The sequence below is a fragment of the Taeniopygia guttata genome, chromosome 22, assembly GCF_048771995.1.
Source record: "Taeniopygia guttata chromosome 22, bTaeGut7.mat, whole genome shotgun sequence".
In the NCBI taxonomy this organism is placed as follows: Eukaryota; Metazoa; Chordata; class Aves; order Passeriformes; family Estrildidae; genus Taeniopygia; species Taeniopygia guttata.
In genome coordinates, this window is record NC_133047.1 from 2310529 (window position 1) to 2326863 (window position 16335).

Here is a 16335-nt window from a genome sequence, read left to right on the forward strand (position 1 = left end):
GGGGGCCGGCGCGGCCCACCCCAAGTGACGCGGGGGTGGCAGCGCGCATGCGCCGTGCGCGGCTCCCCTGAGGCGGGCGGGCGGCCGGGCCGGGCGGAGGCCGCGGCCGAGCCGGGGGCTCGCGTAGATGTGCAGCCCGGGCGAGGCTCCCCCTGGGCCGGCCCCGGCCGGGGACCTGCCCCCGGAGTGGGAGACGGATGACGAGCGCATGGCCTTCCTGTTCTCGGCCTTCAAGCAGAGCCGCGAGGTGAACAGCACCGAGTGGGACAGCAAGATGGCCTTTTGGGTCGGGCTGGTTCTGGCCCGCGGCCGGCGGAGGGGCGCGGTGAGGACGTGCCTGAGGGAGCTGCAGAACGGCTTCGAGCGGCGGGGCAGCGTCCCCCTGGGGCTCGGCACCGTCCTCAGGGAGCTGCTGAGGTAAAGGAGGGCGGGCAGGCTGCGGGGGGATGCGGCTGGAGGGCGAATTCTGCGCCGTCAGGCCCTGCCACGGCTTTCCCACAGGAGCTGTGGCTGCCCTGTCACTGGAAGTGTCCAAGGTTTGTTTGTCCGGGTTGCTCGGAGCAACCTGAGACAGTGGGAGGTGTCCCTGGCATGGCAGGGTAGCACTGGGTGGGATTTAAGGTCCTTCTAACACAAACCAATCTGAGATGCTGTGAATTGCGGTTTATGAGGTGTGTGCGTGTGGAATTTGTGAGGCCGAGCTGGACAGGGAATCAGAGCTCAGCCAGGGCTCGCAGGAGGTGTGGGAGGACAGGGAATATTCCCACGGGAATATCGCTGTTTAAAGGGGGGATATTCCCTGGAATGTTGTGGTGTCGCAGCTGCCGAGGGCACTGGGGATGTGTTGAACTGGTGTTTGCAACCAGAGGTTTTGTGCTGTGAAATTGGAGCCCGGGACTGGTATCTCGAAGAGGCTCAAAACAGCAGGAGCTCTGTTGGTGACCTGAAAATTAAAACCAGTAGGTCTGAAAAGCTGTTGTTGCAATTTGATATAAAAACTATCCTGAAACAGCTGATTACCCCTAAAACCGACCCTCCCTGTTCATCCTCTCGTTTGATGCCTCATCAGTTTCGAGTGGAAAACTGGGAGAAACTTGTAAAATGGGAAAAAAATAAATAAACAAAAGGCATTTGGGCTCCAGAGGAAGCAGGGGAGGAGTGGAAACCTCTGTGTGCTTTCAGCAATGAAATCTCAAACTTGAGCTGGATTTGGTGATAGAAAATGCCCCTGGAGTGGAGGATGTGCAGGATATCCAAGGTTTCGACTGACTGTGTTCAGTTCCACGTGCATTATCTTTTCCCTAGACGTGGGAAGCTCCAGAGGGAGTCAGACTTCATGGCCAGTGTAGACAGCAGCTGGATCTCGTGGGGCGTGGGAGTTTTCATCCTGAAGCCCCTCAAGTGGACCCTGTCCAGTGTCCTGGGGGACAGCAAAATTCCCGAGGAGGAGGAGGTTCTGATTTACGTGGAGCTGCTGCAGGTGAGTGTTGTGGAGATCTTTCTTGGGACTCTGCATCTCCAGGAAAAAAACAGGAGTCATTTGCTGTGCTGGGAAGGAGGGGTCAGGGCTGAGCAGATCTTTGTGCTGCTCCTGAGGTGTTCAAAAGCCTGGAGAGAGATGGGTGGAGTGACTTGGAGGTGGGAAGTGGATTTAGATGTTCCTTGGAAATGATGGAGCTGCTCCAAAGGGTGGGAGAGCTGGAGAAGAGAAACTCCAGGGAGAGCTCAGAGCCCCTTCCAGAGCCTGAAGGGGCTCCAGGAGAGCTGGAGAGGGACTTGGACAAGGGATGGAGGGACAGGACACAGGGAATGGCTCCCACTGCCAGAGGGCAGGGATGGATGGGATTTTGGGAAGGAATTCCCAATGTGGGTGGGATGGAATTCCCAGAGGAGCTGTGGCTGCCCCTGGATCCCTGGAAATGTCCAAGGCCAGGCTGGAGCAGCCTGGGGCAGTGGGAGGTGTCCCTGCCATGGCAGGGGTGGCACTGGGTGGGATTTCAGGTCTTTCCATCCCAAACCATTCTGACAATGATTTTGCAGTGACTTCAAGAAAAGGAAGGGACACAATTCCTTGCTTGTGCAGGGAGGCAGCCGTGAATCCCAGGCTGGGGCTCATTCCTGTGTAGGACATGAGGAACTCTCAGCCCAAGCTCCATCTGCTCCAGGGATGAGCAGGGGGTGGAACAGGCACAGCTTGGCCAGCCAGTGTCCCACCAGCCCAGATTCCCTGGGCGTTATTCCAGCTGCTCTCCCATGGGATTGGATCCTGTCCCAGCCTCTCTTCTCTCTCTGTTACTCTGCAGAATGAGCCCCAAGCCTTGCTGGGGTTACTGTGTCCAGCAGAAATGCAGGAAATCTTTAAAGGCAGGAATTTGTATTTGGTTCAAGCCTGGGGAGGGATTTCCAGGAGGTGCAGGGGAAGCAGCTGATTGCCTGTGTGGTTCCTATGCTGTTCCACAGCTTTTCAGGGAATGTCAGTAACAGAGTTTTGGTTTTTGTGGGTGACTGTTTTGGGAATTCCCTGTGGCTGGTTCTGAAATTCACTCCAGAATAAAACAGGAAGTGTCCAAGTTGGGAGGAAGGAGGTGTGGGAGCATTTGGGAAGAGCAGGAATGCTGTGTGGGCTGACAGCATCCCTGTGATGCCTTGGAGTGGCTACTTAGAACGGAAGTTAGAGTTAAGAGCATAAAAATATTTATTAAATAAAAGTATTTATTAATAATAAATAATAAATTTATTTATAATATAATAATAACAAATTGATAAGTATTTCTTTATAATAAATAATATTAAAGGCCTTCAGTAGATACACCTTGGGCAGTCAGAAGGTGCACAATGGTCACGGTTTTTCAGACAGGTATGAGCTTGGTCCATTTACATATCAATGGATTAATTAATCCATTGGGTTAATCCTCCAATTACTCCTTCAGGTAATGAAGTAATTTACCCCCAGTTTGCTCCCCACAATTCACTTTTGTTGATACTTTTCAGGGCCTGAGGCAGTGGAGTGTCCTTGGTTCTCAGGCCTGGAGGGATTGTTTTGTGTGCCCAAAATGTGAAGGCAGTAACTCACGCTCTCTGTGGAGTTCAGTTATGCACTGAGGCAGCACAGGATGTGCAAAATACCACAGGTGGAATCCTAAGGCATCACTGGATCCCTTGCAGGAGAAGGCAGAGGAAGTTTATCGCCTCTACCAGAGCTCTGCCCTCTCTTCCCACCCCGTGGTCGCCCTCTCCGAGCTCCGCTCCCTCTGCGCCGGCCTCTGCCCGGATGAAAGGACCTTCTACTTGCTGCTGCTCCAGCTGCAGAAGGAGAAGAGGGTCACCATCCTGGAACAGAATGGAGAGAAGGTACAGGGTCCAGGTGACTGCTTTTGGGTGGTATCATCCCTGCCTTGCCTTCTGTCTGCCCGGAGAGAAATGGATTTTAGCCATTTTGGTGTTCTCTGTCTGGAAAGGTAAATTCCACCTGCTCCAATGCTGTTACTTGGTTGTAGGTGACAAGAAATCTTTGTTCTGGCATGGCAGGTTCTTTAAACATTAATTTAAGTTCAAACATGGCAGACCCTGCAGGCTGACTATTCCCAGCTACACAAACTCCACACCTCTCGAATCAGCGTGCAATTCCACTTTTTTTGAAAAGCTTTTTATGTTTGTCACTTCCTACAGAGGTGCAGGCACTGCTTTGAGATTGCACTTTCCATGAAGTATTCTGAAGTCCTTGGGAGTCTGACATTCCCTTCCACTTCCAGAATCCAGGGACAGCTTTAAATCTTCCAGGTGTTCCATTTAGGCTTTTTGTTTCCACACTGCTGGTCCTGAGCCTAGTTTAATAATTAAATCCTGTGGTGACTGGGACAGCCTCGTGACTCCAAGGCCTAAACTGGGAGTGCAAAAAATTTCTTTTCCTTCCTTCCAAGGGAAGTTATTCCCAATTGAGATTTCTGGGAAGTGACTCCAGCCCGTGCTGCTCTGATTTTAGATTGTGAAGTTTGCCCGAGGCCTCCACGCCAAGGTGTCCCCGATGAATGATGTGGACATTGGAGTTTATCAGCTGATGCAGAGTGAGCAGCTGCTGTCACAGAAGGTGGAGTCCCTTTCCCAGGAAGCAGAGAAGTAATTTGGGGAAGGGTGGTGGGAACAACATCTGTGGGGTGTAGAACTTTGGGACACAATTAGAAGCTGCTTTCTCCTGTTGATGTTTCCTGTTCGTAAAACAGTCACAGCCGTGTGCTGGGGCAGCTTTTCCAGCCTTTGTTCCCTGTTCCTTTTAAAAACAAGGTGCAGGGAATGGCTGTTTGCAAGGATTTGGAGTGCAGTCAAGGACTTGTGGGAATCAGCAGTGGTTTAAGGGTGGTTGTATCCAAAATGCTTCATTGCGGTCCCCTCAGAGACAGGGGGAGGGTGGTTGTGGTTTGTGAAAAAAGGAAGAAATTTCTTTTCCTTTTTCCATCTTCCAGGTGTAAAGAGGATGCCAGGAGTGCTTGCAGGGCTGGGAAGAAGCAGCTGGTGAGTGGAATTTTCAGGGAAATGTCCTGGAGCTGCTGCAGAGCTTCGGATCATGCCCAGGGTTCAATATGGGGGCTTCATCCCCGGGGTGTTGGAGTGAAACCAAAGCTCTCCTTAAGGTGAAGGATTTATTTTCCAGAGTGAGGTGATGAAGGGAATTGGAAATAAACTCTTAAACCCATTTGTTCTACGTGTGCCTCAGGGATTCCTGGTTGATCTGGAGTTTTTTTTATGACACTTCGAATCCCAGAATATCCCGAGTTGGAAGGGAGCCACTCAGAATCATCAAAATTCAACTCCTGGCTCTCTCTCTCTCTGTGTTCCTGAAGCTGATCTCTCTCTCTGTGTGTTCTGAAGCTGATCTCTCTCTGTGTATTCCTGAAGCTGATCTCTCTCTCTGTGTGTTCCTGAAGCTGATCTCTCTCTCTGTGTTCGTGAAGCTGATCTCTCTCTCTCTGTGTTCTGAAGCTGATCTCTCTCTCTGTGTTCCTGAAGCTGAGCTCTCTCTCTGTGTGTTCCTGAAGCTGATCTCTCTCTCTGTGTTCGTGAAGCTGATCTCTCTCTCTCTGTGTTCCTGAAGCTGATCTCTCTCTCTGTGTTCCTGAAGCTGAGCTCTCTCTCTGTGTGTTCCTGAAGCTGATCTCTCTCTCTCTCTCTGTATTCCTGAAGCTGATCTCTCTCTGTGTGTTCCTGAAGCTGATCTCTCTCTCTGTGTTCTGAAGCTGATCTCTCTCTCTCTCTGTGTGTTCTGAAGCTGATCTCTCTCTCTCTGTGTGTTCCTGAAGCTGATCTCTCTCTCTGTGTGTTCCTGAAGCTGAGCTCTCTCTCTGTGTTCCTGAAGCTGATCTCTCTCTCTGTGTTCCTGAAGCTGATTTCTCTCTCTGTGTTCTGAAGCTGATCTCTCTCTCTCTCTGTGTTCCTGAAGCTGATCTCTCTCTGTGTGTTCCTGAAGCTGATCTCTCTCTCTCTCTGTGTTCTGAAGCTGATCTCTCTCTCTGTATATTCCTGAAGCTGATCTCTCTCTCTCTCTGTGTTCTGAACCTGATCTCTCTCTGTGTTCTGAAGCTGATCTCTCTCTCTGTGTTCTGAAGCTGATCTCTCTCTCTCTGTGTCCCCGGCAGGCCCTGAGGTGCCTCAAGTCCAAGCGGAGGACGGAGCGGCGCATCGCGGAGCTGCACTCCAAGCTGGATGCGGTGCAGGGAATCCTGGATCGGATCTACGCCTCCCAGACCGACCAGATGGTACCGAGGGCTCCTCCCCGGGCTCCTTCCCCTCCTCCCTGCACCCCAGGGTGGGATTTACCCTGGGAATGTCCCTCTGGATAAAGCTCCCCCATGGCCTGGTGGTTCTCCAAGGATCCTGCTTGGGAAGCAGTTCTGGACAGGAGCTCCCACTCTTTTCATCAGCATATTTGTATTTTATTTTTAATTTCAAGGTATTTAACACCTACCAGCTTAGAGTTCATCAGCATTGTGCATATTTTTGTCTTTCATGTTTAATTTCCAGGTATTTAGCACCTACCAGCCTGGAGTTCATCAGCATTGTGCGTCTTCATCTGTTTTATTTTGAATTTCCAGGTGTTCAATGCCTACCAGGCTGGAGTGGGAGCTCTGAAGCTTTCCATGAAGGATGTGACTGTGGAGAGGGCAGAGAACCTGGTGGATCAGATCCAAGAGGTACTGGAACAGCCAGGGGGGTGTGGATATTCCCAAGAAACCTGCCCAGATATTAATTATTATTAATTCTTTGGTTGCTTTTAATTATTTAGTTTTTTTCTTTATGGCACCAAAGCAAACTGACTTAATTTTGAGCTAAAACATCAGCAAAAATAAGATTTCTGTGTCTTCCGTTTTTGCTGCGATGTATTTTAATTTACTTGAAATTTGTGCATTTTTTGGGTTTTTTTAAATCAGCAATATTGGGGAAGCACCCGGCTTTCCTAGAAAGTCTTTAGGTGTATTAAAAATACAAATCAAACCTTTCGAAGCTGGAATGCAACTGTGTGCATGAAACAGCCTGACGTTTTGATTTGGTTTTATTTTGGTTTTGTTCTGTTCTTATTGTTTTATTTTATTTTTTTCTATTTTTATTTGATTTATTGTATTTTAATTTAATTTTAATTCTAGTTTATTTTATTTTATGTTTATTCTAGTTTGTTTTATTTTATTCTATTTATTTTATTTGTATTTGATTTTATGTCATTTTATTATATTTTATTTTTATTGGGTTTTTTTTCTTTTTTTCATAGCTTGGACTTGATGATCTCAAAGGTCTTTTCCAACCTAGTTAATTCTGTAATCTCCTGCATTTCAGTGATGGAAATGAGTTAATTCTGCAGGAATTGAAGTGAGCAGAGCAGTCTGGCAGTCTAAGCTGGTGTGAAAAACAGCCAAGGATTAATTTTTTAGCACCATCAGCTCAAACTGAGCCTTCAGCTCGAGCTGAGTGGCTGCAAAATACCGTGGTTGGGATGTGTTGGTCTTCAGCTTCCTGATTCTGGAGCCCAAGCTGCAATTTCAATTCATTATTTCTGTGAAAAAGCTCCAGTCAGAGCGAAATTTTTACTCCCACTGTGAAATTCTGCTTTAGGTTTGATCCTCAAATGTGTCATCCTTGGTGTTGTTATTTATTATTGTGAAATAATCTTCATGTTCCTTGTGAAAACCAAGGTGGAAATGTCTTTTGCACTAACTCCTGCTGCCTTCAGGCCAGCTTCTGATTTTGTTTGTTATTTCCACTCCTGATAAAGCAGCTACAGTACGGCACAAAGGTAATTTCTAATCTGTACCTCATTTTGTTTGTTTTACCTCAGCTTTGTGACACTCAAGATGAAGTGGCCCAGACTCTGGCTGGAGTGGGGATCAATGGTCTGGGTACGTCCTGGGTGTTTTATCCTTTGCTCATCCTTTCCCTTCTCCTCCTTTCCCTTCTCCTCCTTTCCCTTCTCCCTCCTTTCCCTTCTCCTCCTTTCCCTGCTCCTCCTTTCCCTGCTCCTCCTTTCCCTGTTCCTCCTTTCCCTGTTCCTCCTTTCCCTGTTCCTCCTTTCCCTGTTCCTCCTTTCCCTGTTCCTCCTTTCCCTGTTCCTCCTTTCCCTGTTCCTCCTTTCCCTTCTCCTCCTTTCCCTTCTCCTCCTTTCCCTTCTCCTCCTTTCCCTTCTCCTCCTTTCCCTGTTCCTCCTTTCCCTGTTCCTCCTTTCCCTGTTCCTCCTTTCCCTGCTCCTCCTTTCCCTTCTCCTCCTTTCCCTTCTCCTCCTTTCCCTTCTCCTCCTTTCCCTTCTCCTCCTTTCCCTTCTCCTCCTTTCCCTTCTCCTCCTTTCCCTTCTCCTCCTTTCCCTTCTCCTCCTTTCCCTTCTCCTCCTTTCCCTTCTCCCTCCTTTCCCTTCTCCTCCTTTCCCTTCTCCTCCTTTCCCTTCTCCCTCCTTTCCCTTCTCCTCCTTTCCCTTCTCCTCCTTTCCCTTCTCCTCCTTTCCCTTCTCCTCCTTTCCCTTCTCCTCCTTTCCCTGCTCCTCCTTTCCCTGCTCCATCCCTTCCCTGCTCCCTCCCCACATTCAGCACCTTCCTGGGGGAATAAGCTCTTCCCAAAATACCAGAGTTGGTGCCTTGAAGGGAATGGGGAGCAGGGAGTTCTCCCCTCTGACACTTCATTCATCTCCAAATCCTCGTGGTGCCCGTTTGGGGCTGGATTTCAGTTCAAATCTGGGTAATGTCGATTTAAATCTATTTTTAGGGAGGCTGCTGCTTTGTTTTGTTGAAGGGATGAGCTTTTTCCTCTGGCCTGGTTGCTGCTGCAGCTTGTTTGCCTCTGCTGAAAGGTGCCAGAGCTTCTTGGCCTCAGTGCCAAGAAAAAAATATCTCCTCCCTGAGATCAGGACTGAATTTTCAGTCCTTTAAAAGAAGTACAGGAAACTCCTTGTGGGTAGCAATGGATGGAAGGAATAACAGCTTTGTTTTGGATCTCAGTCAATGCCGTGAGGATGCCACTGAATTCTCCTTGGAGCTGAAATATTTTCTTTAATCAGCAGAGATGGACTCTGAGGAGCTGGAGAAGGAGCTGGACAGTCTCCTGCAGGACTCCAGCAAGGATTCCCTGGATCTGCCTCCCGTTCCCCAGAAGGTGCTGGGTGCCCCCATCTCTGATGCCGAGCTGGAAGCTGAGCTGGAGCAGCTCTCTGTGTCTGCTGGAGGTGGGAACGGCAGCAGGGCCTGGGAGGGAGCTGCTCTGGGAGCAGCACAGGGGTCAGCAGAGTCCTGGGAGAGCTGGGAATTCTGCCTGGATCCTGCTCCAGCAGAGCTGAATCCATCCTGGGAGAACTGGGAATTCTGTCTGGGGTGGAGGGAAAGCTGAAGGCTCTGTGAGGGAGCTGCTGCTTGGACTAATTGCATTTTTAAATTTAATAAAGTTGTACAAAGCCCTGCAGTGTTGGAAAGGATAAAATAATTTTTTGAACAGGATTTGTCCAGCAGTCAGCATCTTCCCTGGAATGCTGTTCATGTGGGACAGGCCTGCTTAAACTGGGCTTTATTTACTGATAGGGAAATAAATAAATCATATCTTATGATTTATTAATAATCCTTTTGGGTCCCTTCCAACTCAGGGTATCCTGTGATTTAGTAATGGTGAATGAGCAGAGTTTATGGGCTTGAACGGAGCTTTCCCTACACCTGTCCTGTTCAGTTTCAGTTTTCCTTTTGGGAATCTGTTCAAGAACAATTCCACAGAATTGGCCGTGTAGTTTTCCTTCTGTCTGGGCAGGTTATAACCTCAATTTCCAGAGCGTGTGATTCCAGTGGGGTGGAACGTGGAACTGAGCAGGGAAGCACCTGGGCACTCTGGAATTGTACTGGGGGGTTGTGGATGTGTTTGATGAGTTCTGATCTCTTCTCTGTTGCAATTCCCTTCACAGATCTGGCACAAAAGACTCCATCTGCTTCTTCTGAACCCAAAACAGCTCTGGGACTGAATCTCTGAAGAGCCAACAGTTTGGGAAGTGTCTCAGTGTTCCTTAACTGATGACCAGAACTTGCAAGGAGAGGGGGACACCCCCTGTCCTCCTGGATCTGTCTTTGCTCAGCAGCAGGAGCTCCTGCCATGACAATCCACTCTGGACCTGGCCCCAGCTGCTGTTTGTCATCTCTGTGCCAACATCTGGTCTCGACCTGCCTCGTGGCCCCAAGTCACTGCCACATCCAGTCTTCCCTCCTGGGAACACAACTCCAGCGAAGACAAACTCTTCTGTGTCCATACCAGTGCTCGGTTTTGGGTTTGATTTTGGTTTCTCTTCCTTTGCTGTGGCTGATGTTGAGAATCTGAGTAGCAGCAGCGTTGCAGTGGCTCAACATTTGGCTGTTTGTGTGGTTGTTTAGAACACTTGGCACACCAGTCCTGCCCTTGTACCTGCAGCAGCTTAAACACCTGGTGCTTCTTGTGTCCCTCCCTCTGGATCCTGCACTGGCAGCCAGGCACTGCTCAGTTTGAGGAGCTTTTGGTGCTGCTCAGAGAGGGCAGCAGTGGCAAGCACAAGACAAAAGAATCCCTCTCTCTGTAATGACATTAAGGCCTTAAAAGGGAGACCTGCAAAAGATTCCCCCTGAGGAGTTCCAGGCTCTTGTGGCCGAGGCTGTTCTGCTGGCACTGAAATTGGAGCTGGTGGCTATTTTTGTGTCATCCCTGCCAGCAGAACTCCTTGGGAGCTGCGGGGTGATGGCTCTGGGCTGCCAGGAGGGATTTGGGGTGGGAAGTGAAGGGATCCCTTGGGAGAGCACAGCTCCACAGAGCAGCCTCGGCTTTGCCTGGCACTGCACTCCCGCAGGATGTGTGTTCCCAGAGAGCCCCAAACCAGCCCCTGTGGGTGTTTTTGATGCACAAAACCCTGAGCACCACAGCTGCAGCTGCTCCAGGGCTGCCTCTCCCCCCACGAGCCGAGCCCTCCTCTTTTGCAGGTCACTTTTTACCCCTCGTGTGCACACGGAAGCGTGGGGAGCCCAAATCCCTGAAAAACGGAGCTCCAGGAGGGGAATGTGCCCTTTCCTGGGATTCCTGAGCGTGGCAGGGGAGTGCCTGGCTGCCTGTGGATGGATCACCAGCCCTGTGCCCCTCTCCCTGACTGGGAATGTGTTCCAGCAGCACTGGGAATGTGTTCCAGTTCCACTATGAATGTGTTGCAGCAGCACTGGGAATGCATTCCCACAACATTGAGAATGTGTTCCCACAGCACGGGGAATGTACCCCAGCACCACTGGGAATGTGTTCCAGTTCCACTGGGAATGTCTTCCCACAGCACTGGGAATTTGTTCCAGCACCGCTGGGAATGTGTTCCAGCAGCACTGGAAATGCATTCCCACAACAGTAGGAATGTATTCCAGTTCCACTGGGAATTTATTCCAGCACCACTGGGAATGTGTTCCAGCAGCACTGGGAATTTATTCCAGCGTCACTGGGAATGTATTCCGTCAGCACTGGGAATGTGTTCCAGCACTTCCACGCTGCCTCTCCAAGCCCCATTCCTCAGTGGCAGCTTGGGATAATGGGAATGAGGGCTGGAGTTTCCCCTCCTGGTGATCATTTCTCGCCCACTCAGTCCCAGCCCAGGGCCAGGGGTGGCACTGGGGTGTCCCCAGGGCCAGGGGTGGCACTGGGGGTGTCCCCAGGGCTGTGTCCCCTCTGTCACCGCTCAGCTGCCAGGGGCAGGGGGAGGCTGCAGCTCACACTTCCCCCATGGAATGATGTACAATGACTTGAAGCTCTGTATTCCTTTCCTCTGGAAGTAAATGGGAGAAAAACCTCCGTGTTTTCTGCCTGTGTGTGACAAAAGGGGTGGGGAGGGACCCGAGGGGCTCGGGGGCCTCCTGTGCTTTGTCCCTGTTCCAGCTGCTGTTCCAGCTGTGCTGGGATCCAGGGATAGTCCTGGGCTGCTTTATCCAAACCCAGACTGAGCAACTGCTCCACCAGACTTCACCCTGGGTTTAAAAAGCCAATTATTAAATATTACCACATTTAATAATTTGTCTGTTTTTCCTGAGCAGGCTCTGCTGCTTTTTGGGTGGCACTGCCTTCATGCCCGGTGTAATTTTGGGCACAATTCCTGTTTTTCCTTATCTTTCCCCTTCTTTTTTATCGCTCTGCATCTCAAACCTGCACTTTGAAGGCTCACAGCCTTTGCCTAAACCACTTTGCCCATGGAGTAAAGGAAATCTGTTCTAATGAACCCTTTGGTTTTGTACCAGACAATTCCTAATTCTGATCTTGGGGCAGTTTTTCACCCAGCTTCTTGTTCTAATTATAATTAAATTGGTATTGGTTTCCCTCTGAAGAAAATCGATGTAAATTGAGTGGCCTGGTGTATAAAAAAAAACAGATTTCTTTCTGAAACCAGGATGCCTAAACCTGGAACCCCCAGGCTGAGGTTTGTTTGATCCCTGCAGAGCTCCCATGGATTTTTTACGGGGTTCAGGTCTCACCTACAACCTGGATTTTTGTTTTTCAAGTCTGACTCCTCCTCCTTTCCCCCCTGATCTCAGAACTTGTCCCTTCCCTGGAAATGTGGAGGGATTCCTGCAGGAATAAACACTCCCCTGTGCTCCTGGGATGCATCAGCCGTGCTGGAAGTGGCACTGAGGAGTTAAACCCCAGCAGCTGCTGCTTTATTTGGAGTGGCTGGTAATTTTGTGCCTTTGATGCAGAGTGGGGGATGTAATCAGGGTGCCTGAATGGAGAATTTTCAGGATATTTTGGTGAGACAGCAGGGAAAGGAAATCAAGGGCAGCCTCTTGCTGGGTGAGGAAATTAAATATAAAAACTTTGAGCTGAATTGCCACCAAACTGGAATCTTTTCATGCTGGAGAGCTGTTTAAAATAGTGCTTAACTTGAGCCTGGAAGAAAATAGCTGCTGAACTGTTGGTTGTCAAATAATGCGGCGTCCTGAGGGCAGGAGGTCTGAGCTCCCCCAGGAGGAGCTGCTGGGTTGGGCTTGGGACAGCAGAACCCACAGGGATTTCTGCAGCGGGTGAGAGTGCTCAGAAATGGGATAAATGGATCCCATCCTATGGATCCCATCCTATGGATCCCATCCTATGGATCCCATCCCATGGATCCCATCCCATCCCATCCCATGGATCCCATCCCATCCCATCCCATGGATCCCATCCCATGGATGCCATCCCATGAATCCCATCCCATGGATCCCATCCCACAGATCCCATCCCATCCCATGGATCCCATCCCATCCCATGGATCCCATCCCATGGATCCCATCCCATCCCATGGAACCCATCCCATCCCATCCCATCCCATGGATCCCATCCCATCCCATCCCATCCCATGGATCCCATCCCATGGATCCCATCCCATCCTATGGATCCCATCCCATCCCATGGATCCCATCCCATGGATCCCATCCCATGGATCCCATCCCATGGATCCCATCCTATCCCATGGATCCCATCCCATCCCATGGATCCCATCCCACGGATCCCATCCCAAGTCCCCAAGTGCCACAGCCACACCTGACTGGAGAAGGATCTTGACTTTCTGGTTGATGTTTCCAGTTATCCCTGAGCTGAAAGCTGATGTGGAATGAACTGGGAATTAAGGAAATCGTGATGGACTTGAAAGAAGCAACTTTACTAAAAGTAAAATCCATTAATTAAAGACTAAAAAACGTATCCAGGTGGTGTTCAGCATCCTCACTGGTTCTGCAGGTAACCTGTGCTGCAAAAAGATCTGAGGCTGCTTTGGGCGAGACTTTCAAAAAGAAAAACCTTACAGGATTTTTAGATGTGGTTTTTTTATTTTTTTTTCCTGGAGAAGGAATTCTGCAGTGGACATTAAATGCCAGTTTTGCACCAGCTCAGGGCAGGGAGGAGTGATTGGTTTGGGGTCATCTCTGAGCTGTGACTCAGCTCTGGGCACGGAAATCAGGCACCTTTTATGCAGAAATCACGATAAATTTCTGTGCTCGTTTGCATTGAGGACCCTCCAATCTGCCTGGAATGATTATTTCCCCCTCGAACCCTCTCAGCGAATTCCCAGTGACTCAGCCTGTGGATTCTCAGACGCTCCCAGCTCGGGGGGCAGAGCCAGATCCCACCTGAGGCAAATCCAGAGGGAAGAGCAGGACAGAGGCAGCTCAGACCCAGCGAATCCCAGCCTGGCCACGGACGGGATCTGGGAATTCTGCAGGAGCAGCAGCGGGTGAAGAGGAGCGAGGAGAGGGAGGAAGATTTGCAGCAAAGCCTCCCAGCCCTGGGGGTGAGTTCTGCCTCCTGGAGCAGCAGAGGAAGGGAACTGGCGTGGGAGGCAGGAGGGAAAATCCAAGCTCCAAAAATCCAAAAATCCAAAAATCCAAAAGTCAGCAGAATCCTGGAAAGGAGCGAGAGGTTCCACCACTTTTCCTGTGCTGGAGCGGGACTGGATTGCAGCTGAGGCTTTGGAGCTGCTGCGGGAGCAGAGAGAAGGGAAAACTGCTCTGGGGGCAGGACGGAACCAACGGGGAAGCCATGGATGGGTTTGACCCCTCGGCAGGAGCAGCTGGGCAGGACGTGCTCAGTGCCACCAGCCCCTCCGCGCTGTCCCTGCGGGTGGGGACAGCTGCCTGCCTGTCCCTCCTCATCCTCTGCACGCTGCTGGGGAACGCGCTGGTGTGCGCCGCCGTGCTCAGGTTCCCTCACCTGCGCTCCAAGGTCACCAACCTCTTCGTGGTGTCCTTGGCCGTGTCCGACCTGCTGGTGGCCGTCCTGGTGATGCCCTGGAGAGCCGCCAGCGAGGCGCTGGGCTTCTGGCCCTTCGGGGCTTTCTGTGACCTCTGGGTGGCTTTTGACATCCTGTGCTGCACGGCCTCCATCCTCCACCTGTGCCTCATCAGCCTCGAGCGCTACTGGGCCATCGCCAGCCCCTTCCTCTACCACAGGAGGGTGACCCAGCGCCTGGCCTTGGGCGCCATCGGCGCGGCTTGGCTGCTGTCCCTCCTCATCTCCTTCCTCCCCGTGCAGCTGCGGTGGCACAAGGACCGGGAGCAGCGGGGCTCGAACGGCTCTGCGGAGGAGGGGAGCTGTGAGCCCAGCCTCAGCGGGGCCTACGCCATCTCCTCCTCGCTCATCAGCTTCTACATCCCCGTTGCCATCATGCTGGGCACCTACGGCCGCCTGTTCCGCCTCGCCCGGCGCCAGCTCCGCAGCATCTCCTCCCTGGAGAGACCGGCGGGGCGCGGCCGGAGCTGCCCGGGCAGCAGCGACTGGCCTGGGGAAAGTTCCTTCAACAACTCCCTCAAGAAGGAGACCAAGGTGCTCCAGACGCTCTCCATCATCATGGGCGTCTTCGTGTGCTGCTGGCTGCCCTTCTTCGTGCTCAACTGCCTGCTGCCCTTCTGTGCCCCCGCGCCGTGCGTCAGCGGGGCCATGCTCAGCACCTTCACCTGGCTGGGCTGGGCCAACTCTGCCCTCAACCCCATCATCTACGCCTTCAACGCCGAATTCCGCGCCGCCTTCGCCTCCCTGCTGGGCCGGGGCTGCCGCGGCAGCGCCGTGGGGACGGTGACCGCCAGCGAGGAGCTGGCGTCCTTCCACCCCGACACCTCCGAGCCCAGGGCTCTGCAGCCCCCCAGCCCGCCCCAGCTGCTGCCCCACGCTGTGCTGCAGGGGGACAACCCCGAGCTGGCCTTGGAGAAGATTTCTCCGGGCTCCTCCCCACCCCAGGACCCCCTTGCTGAGTGTGGAACCCCCGTCTGGCTGGGGAGGATTCCCCCTCTGGCCAGCAGCGCCTTCCATTGAGCCTGGCTGGGAAAAGAGGGGTGGGGAGGGCTCCAGCAGGGAGGGGAGCCGGGCATTCCTGCCAGCCCCGTTCCTGAGGACACTCAGGATGCTCCACTCCGTTTGCACCACCCCGGCTGGAATTCCAGAGCGGTTTTCCAGCTGTTTCTGCAACTGGATTTTGGCCCCAGCCCAGGTGGGCAGCGGGGTGTAGGTCTGAGATTCAGTCAAAGAGAGAAACGGAAAGTTTCTAACCAGGCAGAAGGTGGGAATCTGTTGGAAAAGAACGTAAATAAGAGGTTTTATCTCCTTGTGGTTCAGTTTCTAACCAGGCAGAAGGTGGGAGATGGGAGAAGGTCTGAGATGGGAGCGATAATCTGGAACCCCTCAAATGACTGAGTTAATGTGAACGCTGCTGTAATGTTTATAATATTTATAATATTTATAATTCAAGGTGTTGTGTGGTGCTTGGAACTCCGGGCTCGGCAGCAGGAGGGAACGGGAGTGCCCAGCTTTTCCCAAAACTGGTTTGGAAGAGTTTCTTGATACTTGTGGCAAAATTTGTAAAGGGATTGGGGAAAACAGCCAGCTCGGTGTGCCTGTGATGAACAGGGTGAACCTGCAAAGGAGAGACAACAGAGAGAGTGAAGTGACCCTTTTTTGTGTCCTATTATTACCTGTGTTTAATTACTTAATTACATGAGTGTGTTTAATTGTTGCTGCGCTGTCCTGCAGCAGCTCTTGTCAGCGTTCAGGAACACACAGAACCACGGGATGGGTGGAATTATTCCAGTCTGGGGCTGATCCCAGAGCAGGGATTTGTGCCTGACCCTGCTCTGTAATCCCAAATAAACCAGGTCACTTCTGGAGCTCTGGATGTGCCATGGGTGACCTGGGGACAGGTTGTGGGGTTTTTTTCGGGTGAGGAGCAGAGAGGCCTGAGAAAAGTGGTATTTGCAAAAGTGGGAACTGGGAATGGAGAGGGATGGAACTGGGATAGAGAGGGACGGAAATGGGATGGAGAGGGACGGAATTGGGATGGAGAGGGACAGAATTGGGGATGGAGAGGGACGGAATTGGGAA

At 51.5% G+C, this 16335-nt stretch overlaps 2 protein-coding genes across 3 annotated transcripts; both read left to right on the plus strand.

Moving 5' to 3' along the window:
• Positions 1-21: 21 nt before the first annotated feature.
• CHMP7 (charged multivesicular body protein 7) lies at positions 22-11292 on the plus strand. Of its 2 annotated transcripts, none has more exons than XM_030290035.4 (10): positions 22-417; positions 1306-1480; positions 3166-3351; positions 3983-4116; positions 4461-4509; positions 5631-5750; positions 6087-6185; positions 7322-7382; positions 8528-8692; positions 9413-9617. In XM_030290035.4, exons 1-10 carry the CDS (start codon positions 128-130, stop codon positions 9475-9477), a joined length of 1344 nt encoding a protein of 447 aa, XP_030145895.4. In that variant the 5' UTR covers positions 22-127; the 3' UTR covers positions 9478-9617. The 2 variants fall into 2 exon arrangements, with proteins under 2 accessions (XP_030145895.4, XP_004174880.5); XM_004174832.6 differs by having other exon boundaries at positions 24-417; positions 8531-8692; positions 9413-11292.
• A 1394-nt stretch (positions 11293-12686) lies between these two features.
• On the plus strand, positions 12687-16140 carry LOC115498198 (D(1) dopamine receptor-like). Its single transcript, XM_072917738.1, has one exon. The coding sequence runs from the start codon at positions 14005-14007 to the stop codon at positions 15271-15273; it is 1269 nt and encodes a 422-aa protein (XP_072773839.1). The 5' UTR covers positions 12687-14004; the 3' UTR covers positions 15274-16140.
• The last annotated feature ends 195 nt before the right edge of the window (positions 16141-16335 follow it).

What these genes read in the sequence shown, in the direction of transcription:
- LOC115498198 (XM_072917738.1), top strand. Translation starts at nt 14,005, where the DNA reads ATGGATGGGTTTGACCCCTCGGCAGGAGCAGCTGGGCAGGACGTGCTC.
- CHMP7 (XM_030290035.4), top strand. Translation starts at nt 128, where the DNA reads ATGTGCAGCCCGGGCGAGGCTCCCCCTGGGCCGGCCCCGGCCGGGGAC. An exon ending in TTTACGTGGAGCTGCTGCAG is followed by an intron (nt 1,481 to 3,165) that starts GTGAGTGTTGTG and finishes GATCCCTTGCAG; the next exon opens with GAGAAGGCAGAGGAAGTTTA. An exon ending in AGTGGGGATCAATGGTCTGG is followed by an intron (nt 7,383 to 8,527) that starts GTACGTCCTGGG and finishes TTCTTTAATCAG; the next exon opens with CAGAGATGGACTCTGAGGAG.